This window comes from Camelina sativa, chromosome 3, assembly GCF_000633955.1.
Source record: "Camelina sativa cultivar DH55 chromosome 3, Cs, whole genome shotgun sequence".
Classification (NCBI taxonomy): Eukaryota; Viridiplantae; Streptophyta; class Magnoliopsida; order Brassicales; family Brassicaceae; genus Camelina; species Camelina sativa.
The window spans coordinates 28,442,678-28,462,496 of record NC_025687.1 but is presented as its reverse complement, the minus strand read 5'-3'; the positions used below and the strand labels follow the sequence as shown (position 1 = coordinate 28,462,496).

At 37.9% G+C, this 19,819-nt stretch overlaps 5 protein-coding genes and 1 long non-coding RNA gene across 6 annotated transcripts; 4 read left to right on the top strand and 2 right to left on the bottom strand.

Annotated features, from left to right (window-relative positions):
- Positions 539–2,735, top strand: LOC104778498 (ribosomal RNA large subunit methyltransferase I). Its single transcript, XM_010502957.2, has 7 exons — positions 539–668; positions 779–1,004; positions 1,106–1,240; positions 1,325–1,547; positions 1,658–1,844; positions 1,931–2,115; positions 2,212–2,735. Exons 1-7 carry the CDS (start codon positions 572–574, stop codon positions 2,476–2,478), a joined length of 1,320 nt encoding a protein of 439 aa, XP_010501259.1. The 5' UTR covers positions 539–571; the 3' UTR covers positions 2,479–2,735.
- LOC104778499 (ALA-interacting subunit 3) lies at positions 2,623–5,123 on the bottom strand. Its single transcript, XM_010502958.2, has 8 exons — positions 4,878–5,123; positions 4,492–4,550; positions 4,324–4,398; positions 4,125–4,238; positions 3,952–4,022; positions 3,455–3,752; positions 3,053–3,342; positions 2,623–2,879 (listed from the first exon to the last, which is right to left on the bottom strand). The coding sequence occupies exons 1-8, from the start codon at positions 4,963–4,965 to the stop codon at positions 2,825–2,827; spliced, it is 1,050 nt and encodes a 349-aa protein (XP_010501260.1). The 5' UTR covers positions 4,966–5,123; the 3' UTR covers positions 2,623–2,824.
- Positions 5,456–6,422, top strand: LOC104778497. Its single transcript, XR_766451.2, has 2 exons — positions 5,456–5,747; positions 6,027–6,422. It is a non-coding gene; the product is annotated as an uncharacterized LOC104778497 (long non-coding RNA).
- Positions 6,753–7,679, top strand: LOC104779395 (glutathione S-transferase T3-like). The gene has a single exon (XM_010503742.1). It carries the CDS (start codon positions 6,753–6,755, stop codon positions 7,677–7,679), a length of 927 nt encoding a protein of 308 aa, XP_010502044.1.
- Positions 8,722–9,168, top strand: LOC104779394. The gene has a single exon (XM_010503741.1). It carries the CDS (start codon positions 8,722–8,724, stop codon positions 9,166–9,168), a length of 447 nt encoding a protein of 148 aa, XP_010502043.1.
- On the bottom strand, positions 13,679–14,918 carry LOC104778496 (NAC domain-containing protein 86-like). Its single transcript, XM_010502956.2, has 3 exons — positions 14,710–14,918; positions 14,259–14,527; positions 13,679–14,178 (listed from the first exon to the last, which is right to left on the bottom strand). Exons 1-3 carry the CDS (start codon positions 14,861–14,863, stop codon positions 13,690–13,692), a joined length of 912 nt encoding a protein of 303 aa, XP_010501258.1. The 5' UTR covers positions 14,864–14,918; the 3' UTR covers positions 13,679–13,689.

Here is a 19,819-nt window from a genome sequence, read left to right as displayed (position 1 = left end):
GAGAGAAAAGCGTGAATCTGGGTATTGGTGTTTTGATAGAGTGATCAAAGAAGAGAAAAAATATTAGAGAGATGGAGATAATAGAGGAAGAAAGAAAGATTGTAAGATAGTAGTTAGATGTATTGTTGTTAATAAAGTTTAAGTTAGAGAGTAGTATAGTCAATAAACATATAAAATGTATAGCAATAGTTGGAAGTGGGTGTAGGTGATATTACTTTGTAGAAAAGTGGGTGTATATGCAAAGACTTTAGTTTTATTCATATCATATGTTTCCTTTTATTTTTTTTCTTCTGATTTCAACCGAATAATAATCAGTGTAAGAACTATCATATTTTCCTTTTTTATATACATCTCTATCTCTATCCAAGACTTAGTTATTTTGTCTATGATTACACCATTGTCCATTGGGACTATTGGAATGATAGAGGCAACAATCCGTTAGTCTTCTTGTTGAGGCCAAAAGTAGAGAATAGTGAGCCCAAAAACAGATATCAATACCTGTGGCCCATTAGCGGGTTTATGTGTAGAAAAAGCCTATCCACCCCAAGCTGCAGCCAGGAAATGCGCGACAATGGTGATGCTCGGCGTCGGCGTGCTCCAGCTTCCCTCCCGCCTCCGTCACTCTCTCTTTTTCTCTTCTTCCCAATTTGCTTCTTCTCGCCCTCAAGGTCAACATATTTCTCTCTCAGCCTTTCTTTTTGCCTTTTAAGTTTCTACAACAACTATTATCTCTGTTTACGTTCATAAACTGAAACTTGAAAAATTTGTAAAAATTCAGGTGTTGCTAAAGTGGTTCTTAAAAAGGGCAAGACACAACTCTTCAAAGACGGAAGTCCGATGGTGTACAGTGGAGCCGTTGACAGGATCATTGGAAAACCGCCTCCTCAGACCGGAGATGTTGTCATTGTCGCTGATGGAACCGAGAATCCCATCGGTTGGGGTTTGTATAACTCTGTTTCTATGTTCTGTGTTCGCCTTATGCAGCTCCAACACGAATCCACGAGGTTTCCTTTCTAATATAATACAATCAAGTTCTCACAAGACTTCTTTTGTTCGATTCTTTTTCAAAATTGAATCTTTGATGGATCTTGTTGGCTTGTGGTAGAGATCCTTCTTGTGCGTTGAACATTGAGAAGCTTCTCCAAACTAGAATCTCTGAAGCAGTTCAGTTGCGTAAGAGCTTGGGACTTCCCTCGGCTAAAACTAACGCTTATCGTCTTGTTAACAGTGAAGGAGATAGGTATTTATTTTACTGACTGATCTCAACAAACTTTCTTTTTTTTATTGGTCGGTTTCTCTTACCTTTCTTGCTGCTCTGCTGCAGATTGTCTGGATTGATTGTGGATGTGTTTGGAGACATAGCTGTGGTAGCATCCTCCGCAGCTTGGCTTGAAAAGTACAGGAATGAAGTGGAGAGTTGCTTAAGATCAATCGATGGAATTAATCATATAAACTGGAGACCGTCTCTTGATGTTCTTAAAGAAGATGGTTTTGATATCTCAAGTCTGAAACAAACACAATCATCTAGTCTCCCACAGAGATCAATGGTACGGTGGGTGGTGCCTTAATCAGGTCTTTCTCTCTTCTTCAGATATATTCATGAATATGAAAGCCTTACATGGGTGTGAGCTGAGTGATGTTCTTGCTTATATGCCAGGTCGTGGAAAACGGAATTTCGTACGCAGTTTCGCTAGAGGGACAGAAGACCGGGTTCTACACAGATCAACGCGAAAACCGTCACTTCATTTCAACCATCTCTACTGGTAAAAGAGTTCTTGACCTTTGCTGTTATAGTGGTGGATTTTCACTAAATGCAGCGAGAGGAGGTGCTACCAGTGTCGTGGGTACATTTCGTCTATCTCCTCCTCCTCCTGATCCATCCAGCTTATGCAGTGTCTTGTGAATCGTCTGATCAAAAAAACACTTTCAGGAATTGATTCATCTTTGCCTGCTTTGGAGCTCGCCAGAGAGAATGTAATCCTCAACAATATGGATCCGGAGAAGGTTGTTTTTTTTAAACAAGATTCAACAGAATTCATGAAGGGTGCTCTGTCAAGGAAAGAGACATGGGACATCGTGATCCTAGACCCTCCTAAGCTAGCTCCGCGGAAAAAGGTGGCGTAGATTTAAGCGTACCTTTTTGTGTTTCTTAAAATATAGTACATGTCCTAGGTTGTTACAGAAATGAGATTGCATTAATGTGGATGGCAGGTCTTGCACAACGCGGCAGGAATGTACAGAAATCTCAACTCGTTAGCAATGCGATTGACAAGGAGTGGCGGTCTTATGATGACATGCTCATGTTCAGGGGCGATGACGCAGAGTGGGAAGTTTTTGGGGATTCTTCAAAGCGCTGCAGTAATGGCGGGAAGGAAGATCACAGTCGTGAGGGAGGCAGGAGCTGCATCTGACCACCCACTCGACCCATCTTACCCTCAAGGCCAATATCTCTCGAATCTTCTGCTTCGGGTGCTTTGATCATTTGGAAGTTTGGATTCAACGAGTTCAAATTTTTTGTCCGTTGAATGCTACTCATATCTATGTATGATTAGAAAAAATTATAGAAGGCAGATTTGGGGAAAAAAGTAATATATTTGACTGGTTTGGAAAACAACAACATAGTATTATGTGGAGTTTATGTTTAAGCTCTCACCGAAGAAACTATTTTGCAAGCAAGGATTACATTGTATGTAAACATGGATGGATAAGATTTACACACGCAGATTAGAGTTCTCTCTCTCTCTCTCTCTCTCTCTCTCTCTCTCTCTCTCTCTCTCTCTCTCTCTCTCTCTCTCTTCCTCCCTCTCCAAGCTTGTTTGTTATATTACCTACCTCCGGGATTTCTATTCCATGACAAGTATGATGGATCTCCAAGTCGCCTGAAACGAAGAACACATTTATTACTCAACATTACACATTGTGGCTGTATGCACAAGAATACCTTATCATTATTATTGGCATAATATATAACACACAGCCCAACAACCAGAATTCAACTCTTGAATGGAAGGACACCATCCCGACAACAATTACATTTGAAGGATGTGCGTACCTGGGTTTCACAAGGTACATGATGGTAAATGCGAGGGCCAAAAAGAAACAAATTCCGCCGACTGTCAGGTAAGCAATACCGAGGAAATCGTTCTTCCCACCCAGCCAACTCGTGGTTGACAAAACAAGCTTCTTCTTCCCATTGAAACTGTAAGTGTTGTAGTTGTTATTCAGTGTAACATGTATGGTGTCACCCATCTCGAGGTCAGACTCTATCTTTCCGTAAAGTTTTCTAAATGTTGGCAATGCTGCGGTTCTCATCCACACGATGAGATCTTCTTGTTCACTAAGCTGCACACAATGAAAAGAGGAGAAAGATGTCAGCGGTCAATTTGCTAAGCAGCATCCATGTGATATCAATGGCAAAATGGATTGATCTCCAGTTTTTTGTTTAAGGGTTTACCGGTATTTTTGGATCTAAAGTAGCACCACCTGTGAGATTCCCCTTCTGAAAATTCTTGGGGAAGACCTTGTTCCCAAACTTGTGTTCCTTGTCACTGTTCCATGCAATGCCTTTTTTGTTTACAGCTAGGCTTACATTGTTTCTTGATAATGCATAGGTGTCATTAAAAAGACTCCAAGCAATTAGACCGCACGGCACAATTGGCTGCCCACCAACATCATCCTCAGGCTTGCATGCGCTTATTTGATTCTCGTATTTTGGACTTCTCAACTGTGAATCACTTCGGCTTTTTACATACCTGTTTTCAAAGACACCATTTGATGAAATAGAGCTACAAAAGTTTAACTAATCAAAGTTCAGTCCTCGTCCCGCCTACTCAATGATAATATCCACATAGAACCCACACCTTCCACTCTAGGTCTCTAACACTTAGTCCCGTACCAATACGAAAACTACATCATGCTACGGCATAGTTGCTAACTGGTGATGTTATATACCTTCGGTGATTCTGGTAGAAGTTCTCAAGCTGGTAATAAACATAGACAGGCTGCTTCATACGCTTTGGCACCTAAGAATGCGAGAGGAGAAAGGAAAGAAAGTAAACAACAAATGCAACAATCTATCAAATCTAAAAGAAGGAAAACAAAACGTTGCCGCAAAAGAAACCCACTTTAAGTTCTCGGGTGCAGACTTTATCTCCACCTCCTTGAATATATGCAATCTTGTTAGTCCTAGCAGGTGTCGGAATGCACTCAGTATCATACCGATCAACGATCTCCACAACCTACACATCGGAGATGTAAAAAAAAAAACACGTGAGATATGAAAGAGAATATGAGGAGTAGTAGCAATGTGTAAGTAACACTTACATCCTGAGAAGCGAAAAGGGAGATAACACCAAGGGGAATAAAGATAACACTGACTATCAAAAATGTCGAAATGACCTGCGGAGAAAAGGAGCGCTAGTTGAGGCGCTTATACATGAAAAATCAGATGTCTGAAACATCAAATAGAGATTGATTACAAAGAAATCTAACCCAACCAGGTGTGAGAATGGGCTTGCAAGCTGGAAGCTCCTGCTGTGTGAACTTGGAATCTGCAAACGATATTTGCCAACCTTTTAGCCATGGCTGGTTGCCTAATCTATCATCTCAAATAATAATCAAAAGACAAAATGTTTTACCCTAATTGATAAAAAACAAAATATATATATATATATAGCGATTGAAGAATGTCTCTTTCAAGGATCGTTGTTTAAAATTTAAACCATCGATCAAAATAAACGATCAACTTAAAAGTGACGATATATTATACGATTGAACCAGCGAGGAGAATTTGATCCAATTAGAATAAAACACAAAGAGTCAACGATAAGCCAAATGAATAATTGGAAGAGGATCGAAGATGGGAGGAGGATAGATACACTTGGGTCGCTTCGAATTCTTCCTGGCGGCGGAAGAATCTCCCGATCCGGCTACCCCCGCGCTGGACGACGCCGTATTGGAACTCATGGCGGACGATTACTAAGCCAAGCCTTGTGCGGATTATTCCGGAATCTAGGGAGAGCGAGATTGGAGAAAAAAAGGGGTGAATCTGACAGCGAGAAATCGGGGGAGGGGTAGAAGAATCAAGAGGGAAGAAGAAGAAGGGTGGGGGAGGAAGACGAAGAAGATTCGTCCGTCTCCTGAACCCGCAGGTAACGTCTTTTTTTCTTTGGATGAAAGGCCCACATTTTGTGGGCTTTATCTATTTCTGTTCACTTTTGATGCCCATTATCACCCTTCGTATTTGAGAAAACTAAGACCATTGCCAGTGGCAATCCTTATTTGGTTACTCATAGAGATTCTGGTCCAAAAATAATTCAAAAACAAAGAAAAAGCCCAAAAACAATAGAATCGGATGTTTAAGGGAGGAACAGAAGAACGGTCGAAGCAACCCTATGTGGAAGTTTTTGATTGGATGAGCCTAAACTATAAAACACCAAAAAAATATTTTCCTCATTTTTTTCCTTTTCTTTTGCCGACTCTCTTTCTCTCTCTCACTTTCTTCCTTCACGAATCGACGAACCGATGAATCTCTCTATCATTCCTCAGTTATCATAGATTCAATCCATTTAATTTTGTTTTTCCGGCATAAAGATGGAACTTTGTTTGCTCTAAGAAGAAATTCCGATCAAACGATTCGTAAATCCACCAAGCTAGGGTTTCATCATTGTCTTCCCTCCGCACCCATAAGCTCGAAGCTGAGCTTTTCTTCAGGGAATAGGAACACCAATCATCATCTGCATCCTCAGGTTTGCTCTATATCTCTCTATTGATCCATTAGATAGTGTATTTTCTTTTGTCTTTCGATTGTCGGCGTGAATCTTACTGCCTTCTTCTTTGATTTAACGATTCGAGTTTGAAATCCAGTGATTAGTAATTTCAGTCCCAAGATTCATCAATCAGAAACGAGGGTTTTGCTTCAACTATGGAATCTTGATCTTTCCGAGCTGATTAGAGTAGCTTAGTTGATGTTGATGAGCTTGTTTTATGTAATTGTGCTTAAAACTAATCGATTGTTGTCTTTGCAGTGAGATAAAGATGAGTACTACATCTCACAGGACTTTATGCACAACAGAGTGGGAGTCCGATTTGGTGGTCGCAGTCAAAGGCAGGTAGTAGTATTATGGAGCAGGATGACAAAGGGAAAAGATCTCCTGTAGAAGTTGTGGTTCAGCCTGGTGCATTGGTTACTCTTCCGCCGCCAAGGGAAGTTGCTAGGCCAGAGGTTCAGAGGCAGATCATACCTACTGGAAACCTTGATGAGGAAGAGTGGGTCACTGTCTTTGCTTTTCTGCTTTTGTTTGTATTAAAAAGAAAATTGAGTCAAATTGGTGTACATGATTGCATCTGATAAGATATGATGCTACTAAAGCTGATGGTTGCAAATCACAAACCAAAAAAGCATAATTTTCAAGTTTAAACTATCTAGGTTACAACTAAATATTTGTGTTTCAAGTTTACATCTAACTATACCGTTAGTGTATATTCTTCTTCCGTAAACACACACTACAAAAGTAAACACCTTCGTTACAATCTAATCGAATTACAATCTAATCAAAGGCTCGGTTCCCATAAACTGTAAAAAAGGCGTTTGAAAACAATCAACTCAGACTTTTCAGTTGTCTAATCTTGGATAGATACACGTTTATAGTGCATCTATCTCTGTCTAAACAAACCTTTAGGTCAATATAAACCCTTACCAAGTTCCATTTACTTTAATTCTGAACTTAACCCTTTTATCTAATACTCTAGTAATGAGTTCTTCAAACCCTTACAGTTATCCTCCTAATACTTATATGGATCTGTTGAATTCTCAACAGGATTCTCAGCCTAATCAGTATACCACCCCACTCCCTTCTCAACCTGTCGACTCTATCCCCACATTCTCTTCTCAGCCTGTCCAAATTAGCACACCATCTGTCACCGAAGACTGTATTGACCTTAGTGTCGACGAGAATGAAGAAGAAGCTGGTAGAGGAAGTAGGACAAGGTGGAGTTCCGAGGAGGATATTACTCTCATCAGTGCCTGGTTAAATACCAGCAAAGACCCGATTGTTAGTAATTTGCAGAAGTTCGGTTCCTTCTGGAAGAGAGTTGCCGACTACTTCCAAGCAAGTGAGAGGGCATCGAGTACACATACTAGAGGGCCGTCGCAATGTAAGGCTAGGTGGAACAAGATAAACCACCAAGTGAACAAATTTGTTGGGTGTTACACACAAACCAGTGCAAGAAGGAAGAGTGGAGAATCTGAAGATGATGTTATGTCTATGGCATGTCAGCTTTACAAGAATGATATGCATAAGCCATTTGTTCTAGGGCATTGCTGGAGGGAACTCAAGCATGATCAGAAATGGATCTCGCAGGACTCAAACAAGAAGCCTAAGCTTGATTCAGACGGATCATATGTTTCCACTTCAACAAATGATGGCGCTGAACAGAGGCCTCCGGGTGTTAAAGCTTCGAAGAAGAAAGGTAAGCAACCGGTAGTTAGTAATGATGGTGAGGATGTTTCTACGAGAAAACTGGATAAGATTATAGCCATGAAGGATAAGGAACAAGAGGCAAAAGATAGGCAAGGCAAAATGAGATTGCTTGAGAGTCTCCTTAACAAGCCTGACCTTACACAAGCTAAAGTTACACTCAGAGACAAGCTAACTGACCAACTGTTGTCAAACACTTAGGTTCTGAGTCCCGACTTTGAGCTTTGTTGTGTTATGATTTACGTTTTTATATATGCAAATCTTCTTGTTTTGTTTATGTTTGTGTTTATGTTTAATCATCTGTTTTTGTTTCTGGATTCGTATTCATATATGCATCTGTTTTTGTTTCTGATTAAGACATTTGTTATGTTTCAGGTTGTTGGGTCCATGCGACATGTCAAGATGTTTGTACTCATGTGAAGGTGGAACTGTTTTTTGGTGAATCCCGTGAAGGTGGACCTGTGTGTTGGTGAGTCCCGTGAAGGTGGTCATGTCTTGTTAAGTCCCGTGAAGTTGTTTGTATGGGTCATGTTATTTTTTGTATGTTTGTATGTTTTTCGGTGGTCCTAGTGACTTGTGAATCATTTTTGGACTGTTATGTCTTGTGTTTTCTATATATTGACCACATATCAGATTCATTGTTCTCAAACACAATCCTTCTTTCCGATTGTCAAAAAAAAAAACACAATCCTTCTTTCCATTTCCTGTATCTCTCTCTCGGCTTGTAGGTTTTTTAAACACAATCCAGTTTCTATCTTCTTTACTAATAACCTTGGGTCTTACTACCAAAATAAAGATTTCTAAACCCAAAAACAAAAACCTTTGATCCATAATAAAGTATCAAATTTTCTATCTTTAAACCCACAAATATTCTAAGAAGATGTCAAATTGGAGTTCTGATCAAGAAGTTGATGATATGGTAGAGGAAGAAGTTGACAGTATAGTGGAGGAAATTCAGAACCATTGGACTCATACAGAAGATCCACCATTACCAGTTTTCAGAAGAGTGCACATTAATAGAGACCGAGAAGGAGGCCATATTCGGTTATGGAAGGATTATTTTAGTGAGAATCCCACTTACACTCAAGGTATGTTTTGCCGTCGATTTAGAATGAACAAACTGTTATTCTTGCGTATTGTTAATAGTATTGAAGATGGGGTCCCTTACTTCAAACAAAGACGAGATGCAACTGTAAGGCTCGGTCTTTTTGCACTTCAAAAATGTACGGCAACAATTTGTATGATGGCATACGGAAGTGCAGCAGATGCGATGGACAAATATCTAAGACTCGCTGACACGACTGCGCACAAATGCCTTGAAGAATTTGTTAGCGGAGTTATAAATCTTTTCGGAGATGAGTACCTCATAAAGCCTACAGCGGAAGACCTGCAACGATTACTGAATCTTGGAGAATATTGTGGTTTCCCCGGAATTATAGGGAGCATAGATTGTATGCATTGGAAGTGGAAGAATTGTCCAACAGCAAGGAAAAAACAGTATTCACGTGGATCTGGAAAACCAACAATCGTACTAGAGGCTGTGGCGTCGCAAGATTTATGGATTTGGCACGCTTTTTTTGGACCACCAGGTACATTAAATGATATCAATGTTTTGGACCGCTCACCAGTGTTCGATGATATACTAGAGGGTCGAGCTCCTAGAGTTATCTATGTTGTCAATGGACGATAATACAAAATGGCATACTACCTCACTAACGGTATCTATCCCAAATGGGCAGCTTTCATCCAATCAATTACACTTCCACATGGTCAAAAAGCAAAACTCTTTGCTCAATGTCAAGAAGCATGCCAAAAAGATATAGAGCGTGCATTTGGAGTCTTGCAGGTTCGATTTGCAATCGTCAAGAATCCCACACTTTTTTTGGATAAAGCAAAAATAGGCAAGATAATGAGAGCATGTATCATATTGCATAACATGATAGTGGAAGACGAACGACATGAATATAGTTTCTACGAGCCATCAGAGTTTCATCAGGGAGAAGGAAGCGGAACTTCTCATGTGGATTTATCATATTCAACAGATAGGCCAACGAATCTCCATAATATAATGACCATTCGAAATGACGTCCGAGATCCAATAATGCATGACCGTCTTCAAAAAGACTTGATTGAGCATATCTAGCAAAAATTTGGTGCAACCCAACAGTAGAACGAATTTAATTTATTTTCTCGTACCCCGTTTCTTCTATTATAATTTATCTTTGTCTATTTTTCATGATTTTGTAAAATATGTTAAATAATCCCGAATTCTGTAAAATATTTTTATTTCCCTTATATATAATATAAGTAATTAATATAACTTATTTCTCAATTTAAAATTATTTAAATTTGAAAATTACTAAACAATAAATTTAAAAAATATATATTTTAATGATTGAGAAATCTTCATAGGTTTCTCTAGTGGAATGATGAATTTTGATAAGTACTTAGTGGGTTGCTTTAATTAGATTAATAATAATTATATGATTAATTTATTTGTGAGTAACCATATGGGTTACTCCACTGCCCTTGCTCTAAAAGATTGTCCTGAACAGTGTGCAAATCTTTTCCAAATGTGCCATAACCCTTGAAAATTTTTTTTTTGTTCACCAAAGATTTTCATTCAAATGAGAAATATACAAGAAGATTACTTATCCGGACAGAACCCAAATAGCATGATTGGAAGATAAGCATAGGTGCAAACATAAGTCAAATATAGAGACACAAACTTAACAAAGCTTGATAGGGTACCAGGAGAGATGTTGAACCAAACTATCATGAGCAAAGACAAGATAGAACCCACATTAAACAAATAACCAACATCTGGTAGATAGATGGCCACCAATATAAAGATATATTGTGACGAAGAGACGACAACCGAACCAAGCAAGGTTCAAGGTTGGAAGCAACCAGGGACAACCTCAACCGCAGGCAGAGAGAAGCCGGAGAAGTTTCCGGTAAGCAAGCATCGCCAGGAAAAAAAACGGAATCTAGTATAACATAGGAGGTTCTGAATTGGAAGCCAATTAACCAAACGGAGAAGTATTCGATGGAGAGACCAGAGAAGTATCCGGAGGAGGGACCGGAGGAGTATCTGATGAAACCGTACTTACCAAATAAGCCAGCAAGGAAGAGGCTTTCAGATTGATGAGCGGAGTGGGAGAAGGAGGAGACCCAAGGTAAAAACCAAATTGGCTGTTTACCAGCAGGACCCAATAAACTGGAATGTTTATACAAAACCCATATAGACAAACTAATGGGCCGGGCCCTATGAGATACCTGCCATCGATTCACGACACCAAGCCTTTGACCTAGATCGGACAGGGGAGGGTCGTGGCGGCGACTGGCAGGGGGCAAGCTTCCGAACGAAGCTGCTGGCTCAGTCACGAGCACCCTGATCTTCAGGAGAGAAAGGGGAACAAAAACGAGGACCAGACAGAGAGCTTGAGAAGGGGGATCTGGAGCGTCCACGGCCACACGCACGCCTTGGAGAATGAAGGCGGTGCTAACACTTCTGAATGGAGGTACATCGATTAACCCACCGACGGTTAAAACCCGGTGGAGACAACAAAGATTCCCGACGAGACGAAGCCTTATGAAGATGGATGCGTAAGAGATTGAAATCCACGAGGGGGGCTCCGGAGAGTTGGAGAAACTCACCGAAACCTGAAAACAGACCCGGCGGATACAAGGAGGAAACGTCTGAGGAGGAGTTCTTAGAGGATGTCAAAGAAAGGAGGGCAGCGGAGCCGGAGGCTGAGGAGCTGGGCGGACGACGAGTGTTGGACCAACAAGAGAGTGATGAGAATCGGCTAGGCTGACAAAAGAGTCTTCCATGAAGTACCGAGAGAAGCTCTGCAACGGAGACGAGCGAAGAGACCTCAGAAGAAGATCCGGTGAACCATCTATGCCATCTCTGAGCGAAAAACGAAAAAACGAAGGAGGTTCTGTCCTTTAACCAAGTAGAAACTAAGCGGAGAGTAACGAAGGAGCCATAAACACAGGGGAAAGTCCGACGCCGACGATCCATGGCTACACCGGCGTCGGAGGAAGGAGAAGGTTTAGGTGCCTTGGGAGTGACGTCAGAGAGGATTCGAAAAGCCATAACCCTTTAATTTTTTTCGAATTTGCCATACCATTTTTAGTATTTGGTGGACTACTTTAACTTTCCGTAGACAACTTTAATCTTTGTGTACAATTTTAACTTTCGTGTATAACTTTAACTCCTGATAGACATTTTAATCCCTCGTAGACAATAAACTATGCCATAAACGCTGGGCATTTTAAAAAAACTAAAACTAATATGTCACATTTATAAACTTTTTCCAGAAATATGGTACATTTGGTTAAATTCCTTTAATATTTTCCACTCATCCATCTTGAGACAATTATGGTGAAACCTCTATAAATTAATAATGTTAGGACCAAAAAAATTCATTAATTTATAGTGATATTAAATTATGTATAAATTAATAATTGTTATTTTATACTAGTAAATTAATAATTATTAATTTATAGATATATTTTTAATAGTTTAAATTCTAAAAATTATGAATTGATACAATTTTAGCAATATAATATTAGACTTTCGAATGTTGTAAATTTTCTGGTTTTGGAATGAACATGTAATATTTAGAAAATATTATTGATAATAAACTACAAATACTATAGACAAATTCACTTATAAACATAACATACATAAATATTCAAATTTATGAATAATAATATCAATTATCGTATTTTAATAGTCTATCAAATTATCAAAATGTAAATGATGCATATCTAACAAATTGAAAACTTAAAAAAAAAATAGCTATTTTTATGGCATGTTATAAAATATTTTATATCATTATAGTTTGAAAATATAACATAAAAATTGTTTTATATATATGAGATTTAGGAAAAGCATATATTATTATATCAACATAAATATATATATATATATAAAGATTTACATGACTATTAATTTATGATATTATTGGAACCATATTTTACATGGAGATTTCAAAAAAAATATAACTTATTATATTATTGCAATTTTGTTATTTTTTCTACTGGTCCGACTCGAGAGTTGAATATTTATTAAACTTTTTTCAACCAAACATTAATTAAAAGAAAGCTACTAGATTGATTTTCCAAACCAAAAAAAAATTAATATTTATTAATTTATAGTGTTTATTTATTAATAGATTATTAATTTATAGAGGTTTAAATGTATTTGCAGTTTAAGACTGGAAGTGTGACAACATAAATTATCTTGACAAAATAAACTAAGACTTTCGTTGATCAAATGGTGAGACGTGTTAAAATTGTACTTAACTAGATATTTACCTGCAGTACACCGCGGGGCTATATGTTTTGTTTAGAAAGACAAAATAAAATTTATTTATTATATTAACTATATATGTAAATGATGTCTTTTGTATTTTTTAAATCTACTATAGTTTTACATCAATATATAATGTAGTGTATAATTTCCATTGTCTACATGTAGTGGTTTATATGTAGTGTATAATTTTCATTGTCTACATGAAGTTTAATCGAAAATTTCGGCGGTTAATATTGTCTACGGTAAATCAATTGTGTTTAATGTTTAGTCCAGATTTTTTAGAGAATGGATTAATTAAATATAAAATATTTAATGCTAATGGGTGTTGGTCCAATACTTTTGGAAATTTGAATAAGAGAAAATCTTCTTCAATTAGATTCCAAATTTAATATTATTTAATGTAAAAAATAATTATAAAATTTAATATCAATGATATTCTTTGTAAATAGGTATGAACTTCAAAATTTATTTTATAAATGTCTCAAAAAATATATATATAGATCTTATGTAAGATGACTTGTATGGTAATATTTAAAGCTTTAAACATTATACATAGATATGCAACCCGGCCGATGAATGATTTCGATAACATATGTTACTTATACAGGTAAACGTTTTCGCTTTTCCGTGACCAACCAGCTGTAAGTAGTAAACTAGTAAGTACCATACACATCCATAATTAAGAAAAGAAAAAATAACAATCCAAAATATTCTTTTTTTTGTGTAGAAAAAACAACTACACAAATATCTACCCTTTGTCATCAGCCAACCAATTTAGAAGCTAAAAAATAACTATATATATATATATATATATTTATATATATATGAATTACCATAATTGATATAATTATGTAAGTCAAGAAATGAAATATGGATTAATTATCAAAGGGAAGCGGGGAAAGTGGCAGAAGAAAAAAAGATTTCGTCAAGCGTCCCGTTCATAGAGTCTCTGCATTGAAAGTCTTGTTGGATTGACGACATAATATCTGCTTCGTTCATAGAAAGCTGAGGGAAGTCTTGGAGTTGAAGAGGGGGATGGTATGGAAGCTCATGCTGATGAGTATAGTTTGAGAGAAGAGTATCATGATCGTCGAGAAGAGAAGATGAGAAATGAAGTGCAAAAATAGATGAGCTGTTTGCTTCGTCTACAAGGACCCCTTGAGTGAGCTCTGATGAAGATGTCTCCGCGGATGCTCTTTTCAAGCTCTCGTCTTCAATATTACCATCAAATTTTCTCCACCTCTTGATCTCCTTCTCTTCTTCCTCATATTTTCCTATACTAGTGCTCTCTTCTTCTGCGTCTTCTTCTTCTCCTTTTCTCTTTGGAATTTGTATGTTCTTCTTAAACACTCGGCACAATGCATACGACTCCTGTTTAACGTTATCATTATCAAGAAACGAATAGATTTATATCTTAATAATGAAGCTTGTGCGCATGGGAAATAATTTACCTTCAAGGAGGAGGAAGGAGTGTTGGTGAGACGATATTCATGCATCACCCAATTAGTACGAAGTCCATGAGGAGCCCTTCCTCTATAATAAACCAGGGTCTTCTTCATTCCCATTTTTATCTTCTTTGATTCTATTGTACGGTCTTTCCCTGTGGCCTTCCAATAACCCGCTCGGGTGGCACGGTTTGTCCTTGACCCATTGGGATACTTCTTATCCCTTGTGCTATAAAAGTACCATTCCATGTCGTTCCCCGGCAAAAATGACTTTTCTGTTACGCATATTATAAGATTAAATATGGTTACTTCGATTCAAAAAACCATGATCGATGTAATATATGTATGAATGCACCATGTCCAAGTGAATGTGTAATTATAACGTTAAATGATATAAATAAGCTGAACAATATATATATACATGTTAGATAGAGAGGGAGAGAGAGTTGGATCGTACCAGGCAAGTCCCATGGCTCGCATTTATAGAGATCAACTTCTGGGATGATCTCGAGCTCAATGGCTCGGCCGTTGACCTTCCTATCGAGATAGTACGCAACTAGCTCTTCATCTGTGGGATGAAACCTGAATCCTGGAGGCAAACTGGGCGCCATTCAAAGTAGCTAGATGCGGTAGAAGAAAGTGAGAGAGAAAGAGATGAGAAATATATTATAGAGGGTAGGAGGGGTGTTCGTACGATATATGAAGGAGACTATATATAATTGAAAATAAGAAGAGACCACACCGCAGGAGGTATGATATGTCATATGGGAATGTATAAAAGTATGCCATGGGATTGGCATCTTCTGAGACTAATATTTTGTGTTACTTTGGGTTTGCTTTTTGGTCAGTGTCTGTCATAATACTCATCACATTTATTTTTGAACCAATATGTATTTACATTTAAAAATAAAAAAATTGAACTCTAGCTTTTGAAGATTCTGCTGCAAGTGTGAAAACCCTAGAAGGAGAGACGGAAAAAGGTTAGCTAGAAGGTCCCATTTTACAAGATCTAACATATATATGCATTCATGTATGCATGTATGTATACAAAGTTACGCGTTTCGGCGTTTATAATCCCGGTGAGGGTAACGTATGTCATGATGTGAAGTCCCATTCAATCTTTTATAATGTTTAGGGGACCCTATAATTTAGTTAACTTGCTTAAAACAAAAAATGAAGGCTTTTCTAATATTTAGGGGACCCTATAACTCTTCTCAAACCAAATCTATCTGGCGACACCTAAACACTCGTCTTTTTTCTTTTCTTTTTTGTTCGGTTTTACAGTTTGTTGTAATATTTTATGTTGTTGTTATTGGTTCTTGTGATTTTTTTTTTTTTAAATGAGGTAATTAAAAAGCAGCATCTAAGTCGACTTTGGCTTTAGTGTTGGGAGGCTTCTTTAGTCCCTTTTACATATGGATTAAAGACGTTGTTCGCCTCTTTTACATCATTACTCCCACACAATCTTTGACTCTCTTTCTATCGGCGCTTCAATTTTACTTACTCACGGTCAAATCTCTTTTTGCCTCGACTATCTCTCTCGGCCTCGATCCAAAAAGATAAATTTTAAAAATATGGAGTATGTGACATCTTCACTTGTATATATGATATATATATATATACTCTCATATATAAAAATGTCTCGTTTTCATATTCTTTTTCTTTGCTAAAATATAATTCACATTTACGAACACTGGGGACATAATTTTAAGTAATCGTAAAAGAAAGGGTAATCAAACGTTTATGCAAGGAAATGAGCAAATACACAACCACAAACTCTTCCTCTCTTTTTTTCTTCTGTAAGAAAATAACAATAACATTTTAGGTAAGCTTTAAGTTGTGGTCACCAATAACTTAGGGAGAGAGAGAGAGAGAAAAAAAGAAAAGAAAAGAGAAATTAAACTGAAAGATATTTTGGCCAAAGATGCTTTAACAGTTTAGCTTATACTAGTAGTCTTATACCGTTATAGGATATCAACTTTCATGCCACAAATGTTTCACCACTTTTTTTTTCTTGGTCACAAATTAAATCGAGTCAAGCTATAGGAACAAATAACGTGACAATATATATAAACGGTCGATGTGTGTGTGTTAGTGTCTATAGATTTATAGTTTGCAATTTTTACATAGCAAATGCGAAAAGAGTAATTAATGTGGATTGATTGATTAATAAAGAATTAAAGACAACGAGGAAGCTAACATGCAAGCCTAACTAAAGACATGCAACCTTTGACACGATCTGAGGAAAACGAATAAAGCTATATATATATTAAGATCTAATTAAACATCTTATAATCAATTAACCCTTTATATTTTCATTTAACAATTAACATGCATAATTAAGCAATGCTCCGGAAAGAGTGGTGCAGGTAAGATCTGATGGTGGTAACAGGGTTTCGGTCTGGATTTGTTAGCTTCGGTCGAATAACTAACTAGAGCCGCCGAAATAGAAGCAAAGTAGTACCTTTTGCTAACACCGAATTTCCTGAACGGAACCGATGTCTTGAGTATAGACATGTTTCCAAGCCACACCTCCAAGGCTCCAACAAGTGTTTTCAGCCCACTTTGTATTTACCCAATTGAGGAGTTTCAAACTTTCTCTTAGAATAATAATAATAATAATAAATTAAACAGTTTTATAAATATATTTTTCAAGCTTAATATCGATATAGAGTGTATTATGAATATATGATAATAAGCATCATTTGGCAATTAACTTCGGTTTTAGGCAACAATTATCTGATAAATAAAAGGCAAAAATGAACTATTCATGACAATATATATTTTAGAGGTAATAATGTAAGCACATAGTGTATTATCCACCTAATAAAATTCATAATCATGGTTAACACTACAAAATGTTTTGCATAGAGAAAGAGACTTAAATCCTAAGGTAATGGCGAGAAGGGAGACTCCGATCCCTGTGATTGGATTTCACAAAATCAGGCAAATATACAGTTAAGTCATGATATCATTTGGTATGAATGGCGGTTCCACAGTTTTTACAGGCTCTTGGTTGTGGATCAGATATCACCTCTCTCTAAGCCAGAGTTTGGAAAACACAATGCCCACCAAAAATTCAACATTTTATGTCACAAGTATTGTCAGGATGTGATACTAGGATTTTTGTGTCTCCTAGCAGGTTCATTAAACCTTATGTGTTGTAGTACTTAAGGTGTCAATCCAAATGGGACGTTGCTAGTCACTCAAGATGCAATCAAGATTTCACAAGTCAAGACAGTTCAAAGAATGGTTTTATGTCTAACAATCCTAGAATGATGAGGATGCAAAACGGAAATATGTTATAGGACTAGAAACGAAAATGCATGACAAGAAGCGAAAATGAATATAAACATAAACGAGTCTAAGCATGAATTAAAAGGCAAGAAACGAAACAGTTTCAGGAATGCAATAAAAATCAGGAAGAAAGAAGTCCTAAGGATGGGAGTAATTGATGTCGGTGGAGTATCCTAGTCTATAAAGTGTTTAACATGCCACAAGAAAACCATCCCTAAACAATGAACATCACTTCTTAGCTAATCCAATCTCTTGACAGAAGCTACTCAAACTCAACCACTTCCAAACCTAGCTCTCGTTAGAGAAACATGATCAAGCATGGCATGAAAAACAAGTTCATTCACGTCAACAAACATCCTAGACAACTATTCTCTTAGGCTAGGAACGTAAGTCTCTGGCACTAGTTGGTCAGACATTTCATCGAACACCTTTTGGGTGCGGAAATGTCTAAAAACTAGTTCCAATTTATCAGAAAAAAACAAGTATTTCTAACTCTAGTCCAGAAGGGAATCATACAAATCAAAGCTTAAATACTCTACATCCTAAGATCCTCCACCTAATCTATCCCATNGTTGCTAGTCACTCAAGATGCAATCAAGATTTCACAAGTCAAGACAGTTCAAAGAATGGTTTTATGTCTAACAATCCTAGAATGATGAGGATGCAAAACGGAAATATGTTATAGGACTAGAAACGAAAATGCATGACAAGAAGCGAAAATGAATATAAACATAAACGAGTCTAAGCATGAATTAAAAGGCAAGAAACGAAACAGTTTCAGGAATGCAATAAAAATCAGGAAGAAAGAAGTCCTAAGGATGGGAGTAATTGATGTCGGTGGAGTATCCTAGTCTATAAAGTGTTTAACATGCCACAAGAAAACCATCCCTAAACAATGAACATCACTTCTTAGCTAATCCAATCTCTTGACAGAAGCTACTCAAACTCAACCACTTCCAAACCTAGCTCTCGTTAGAGAAACATGATCAAGCATGGCATGAAAAACAAGTTCATTCACGTCAACAAACATCCTAGACAACTATTCTCTTAGGCTAGGAACGTAAGTCTCTGGCACTAGTTGGTCAGACATTTCATCGAACACCTTTTGGGTGCGGAAATGTCTAAAAACTAGTTCCAATTTATCAGAAAAAAACAAGTATTTCTAACTCTAGTCCAGAAGGGAATCATACAAATCAAAGCTTAAATACTCTACATCCTAAGATCCTCCACCTAATCTATCCCATCCTCAAGAACTACCACACTACTCAGATCCGAAGATCATCATCAAGGATACAAATCCAGAAAACATTGAAACAAGCATTATTAGGTAGATAAAAATAAGATGAACAGCTTTTGAGAAGGAATCAAGTACAAAAACTGAATAAACTCGGAGATGTCGGATTACAAGTCTCAGAACGTTTTTAGGTGGCTAGGTTCACCTTAAGAACAAAACGAAAAATGAGAAAAAACGATCAGATCTCCAGCCAAGGCTTAACAAAAAGTATTTATAGTAGTCCAACATGTAAAATCCTAGAACTTAAAACGACAAAGTAGGGAGTCGGTTTTGGGAATCTCCTGAAGCGTGTAAGACGGAACGTCTTCCTAACATGTGCGAACGAGTCGGTGTGCGTCCAGTCCTTGATTGGTATATGAAAGTGGCTCGAATGGTGTGAGTGAAAGTGGCTCGAGCGTGGTCAGTGAAAGTGGCTCGAGCGTGGTCGGTGAAAGTGGCTCGAGCGTGGTCGGTGAAAGTGGCTCGAGTTGGGTGTATACACATCCACTAAAACAATGATAACTCTTGAACCACACCTCCGATTGGCTTGAAATAAACGGCATTGGAAATATGATTCAATTATCTACAACTTTGGTGAAGAAGTATAAAGCTAAATCCTACTCGAGTGGAACGGCTCGAACGGAGTGGCTCGATCGAGCGGATTAGACTGGCTCGAGAGACGGTTCCGGGAGTGTTGTGAGATTGGCTCGAGAGAGGGTGCTGACAGTGTTGTGAGATAGGCTCGAGAGAGGGTTCCGGGAGTGTTGTTAGATTGGCTCGATTGGTGCAGCTTAATTGGTGACCGGAGAGTGGCTCGGTGGGACCTATGGAGAGCGTGGCGAGTGAGAGTGGCTCGGTTGGACTGCTGGGGTGCGTGGCGATTAAGAGTGGCTCAGTCGGACCGCTGGGGTGCGTGACGAGTGAGAGTGGCTTGGTAGGAAGCTGGGGAGCATGGCTAGGACGGACGCTGGGGAGCATGGCTCGGACGGATGATGGG

Bases quoted from the DNA above. Each gene is read 5' to 3' on its own strand.
- LOC104778498 (XM_010502957.2), top strand. From the start codon at position 572: ATGGTGATGCTCGGCGTCGGCGTGCTCCAGCTTCCCTCCCGCCTCCGT. The intron at 1,005-1,105 runs GTTTCCTTTCTA...GGCTTGTGGTAG, and splicing joins CTCCAACACGAATCCACGAG to AGATCCTTCTTGTGCGTTGA. The intron at 1,548-1,657 runs GTACGGTGGGTG...CTTATATGCCAG, and splicing joins GTCTCCCACAGAGATCAATG to GTCGTGGAAAACGGAATTTC.
- LOC104778499 (XM_010502958.2), bottom strand. From the start codon at position 4,965: ATGAGTTCCAATACGGCGTCGTCCAGCGCGGGGGTAGCCGGATCGGGA. The intron at 4,399-4,491 runs GTTAGATTTCTT...TTTTCTCCGCAG, and splicing joins CCATTCTCACACCTGGTTGG to GTCATTTCGACATTTTTGAT. The intron at 3,343-3,454 runs GTAAACCCTTAA...CATTGTGTGCAG, and splicing joins CTTTAGATCCAAAAATACCG to CTTAGTGAACAAGAAGATCT.
- LOC104779395 (XM_010503742.1), top strand. From the start codon at position 6,753: ATGAGTTCTTCAAACCCTTACAGTTATCCTCCTAATACTTATATGGAT.
- LOC104779394 (XM_010503741.1), top strand. From the start codon at position 8,722: ATGGCATACGGAAGTGCAGCAGATGCGATGGACAAATATCTAAGACTC.
- LOC104778496 (XM_010502956.2), bottom strand. From the start codon at position 14,863: ATGGCGCCCAGTTTGCCTCCAGGATTCAGGTTTCATCCCACAGATGAA. The intron at 14,528-14,709 runs GTACGATCCAAC...TATGCGTAACAG, and splicing joins CGAGCCATGGGACTTGCCTG to AAAAGTCATTTTTGCCGGGG. The intron at 14,179-14,258 runs GTAAATTATTTC...AACGTTAAACAG, and splicing joins CTCCTTCCTCCTCCTTGAAG to GAGTCGTATGCATTGTGCCG.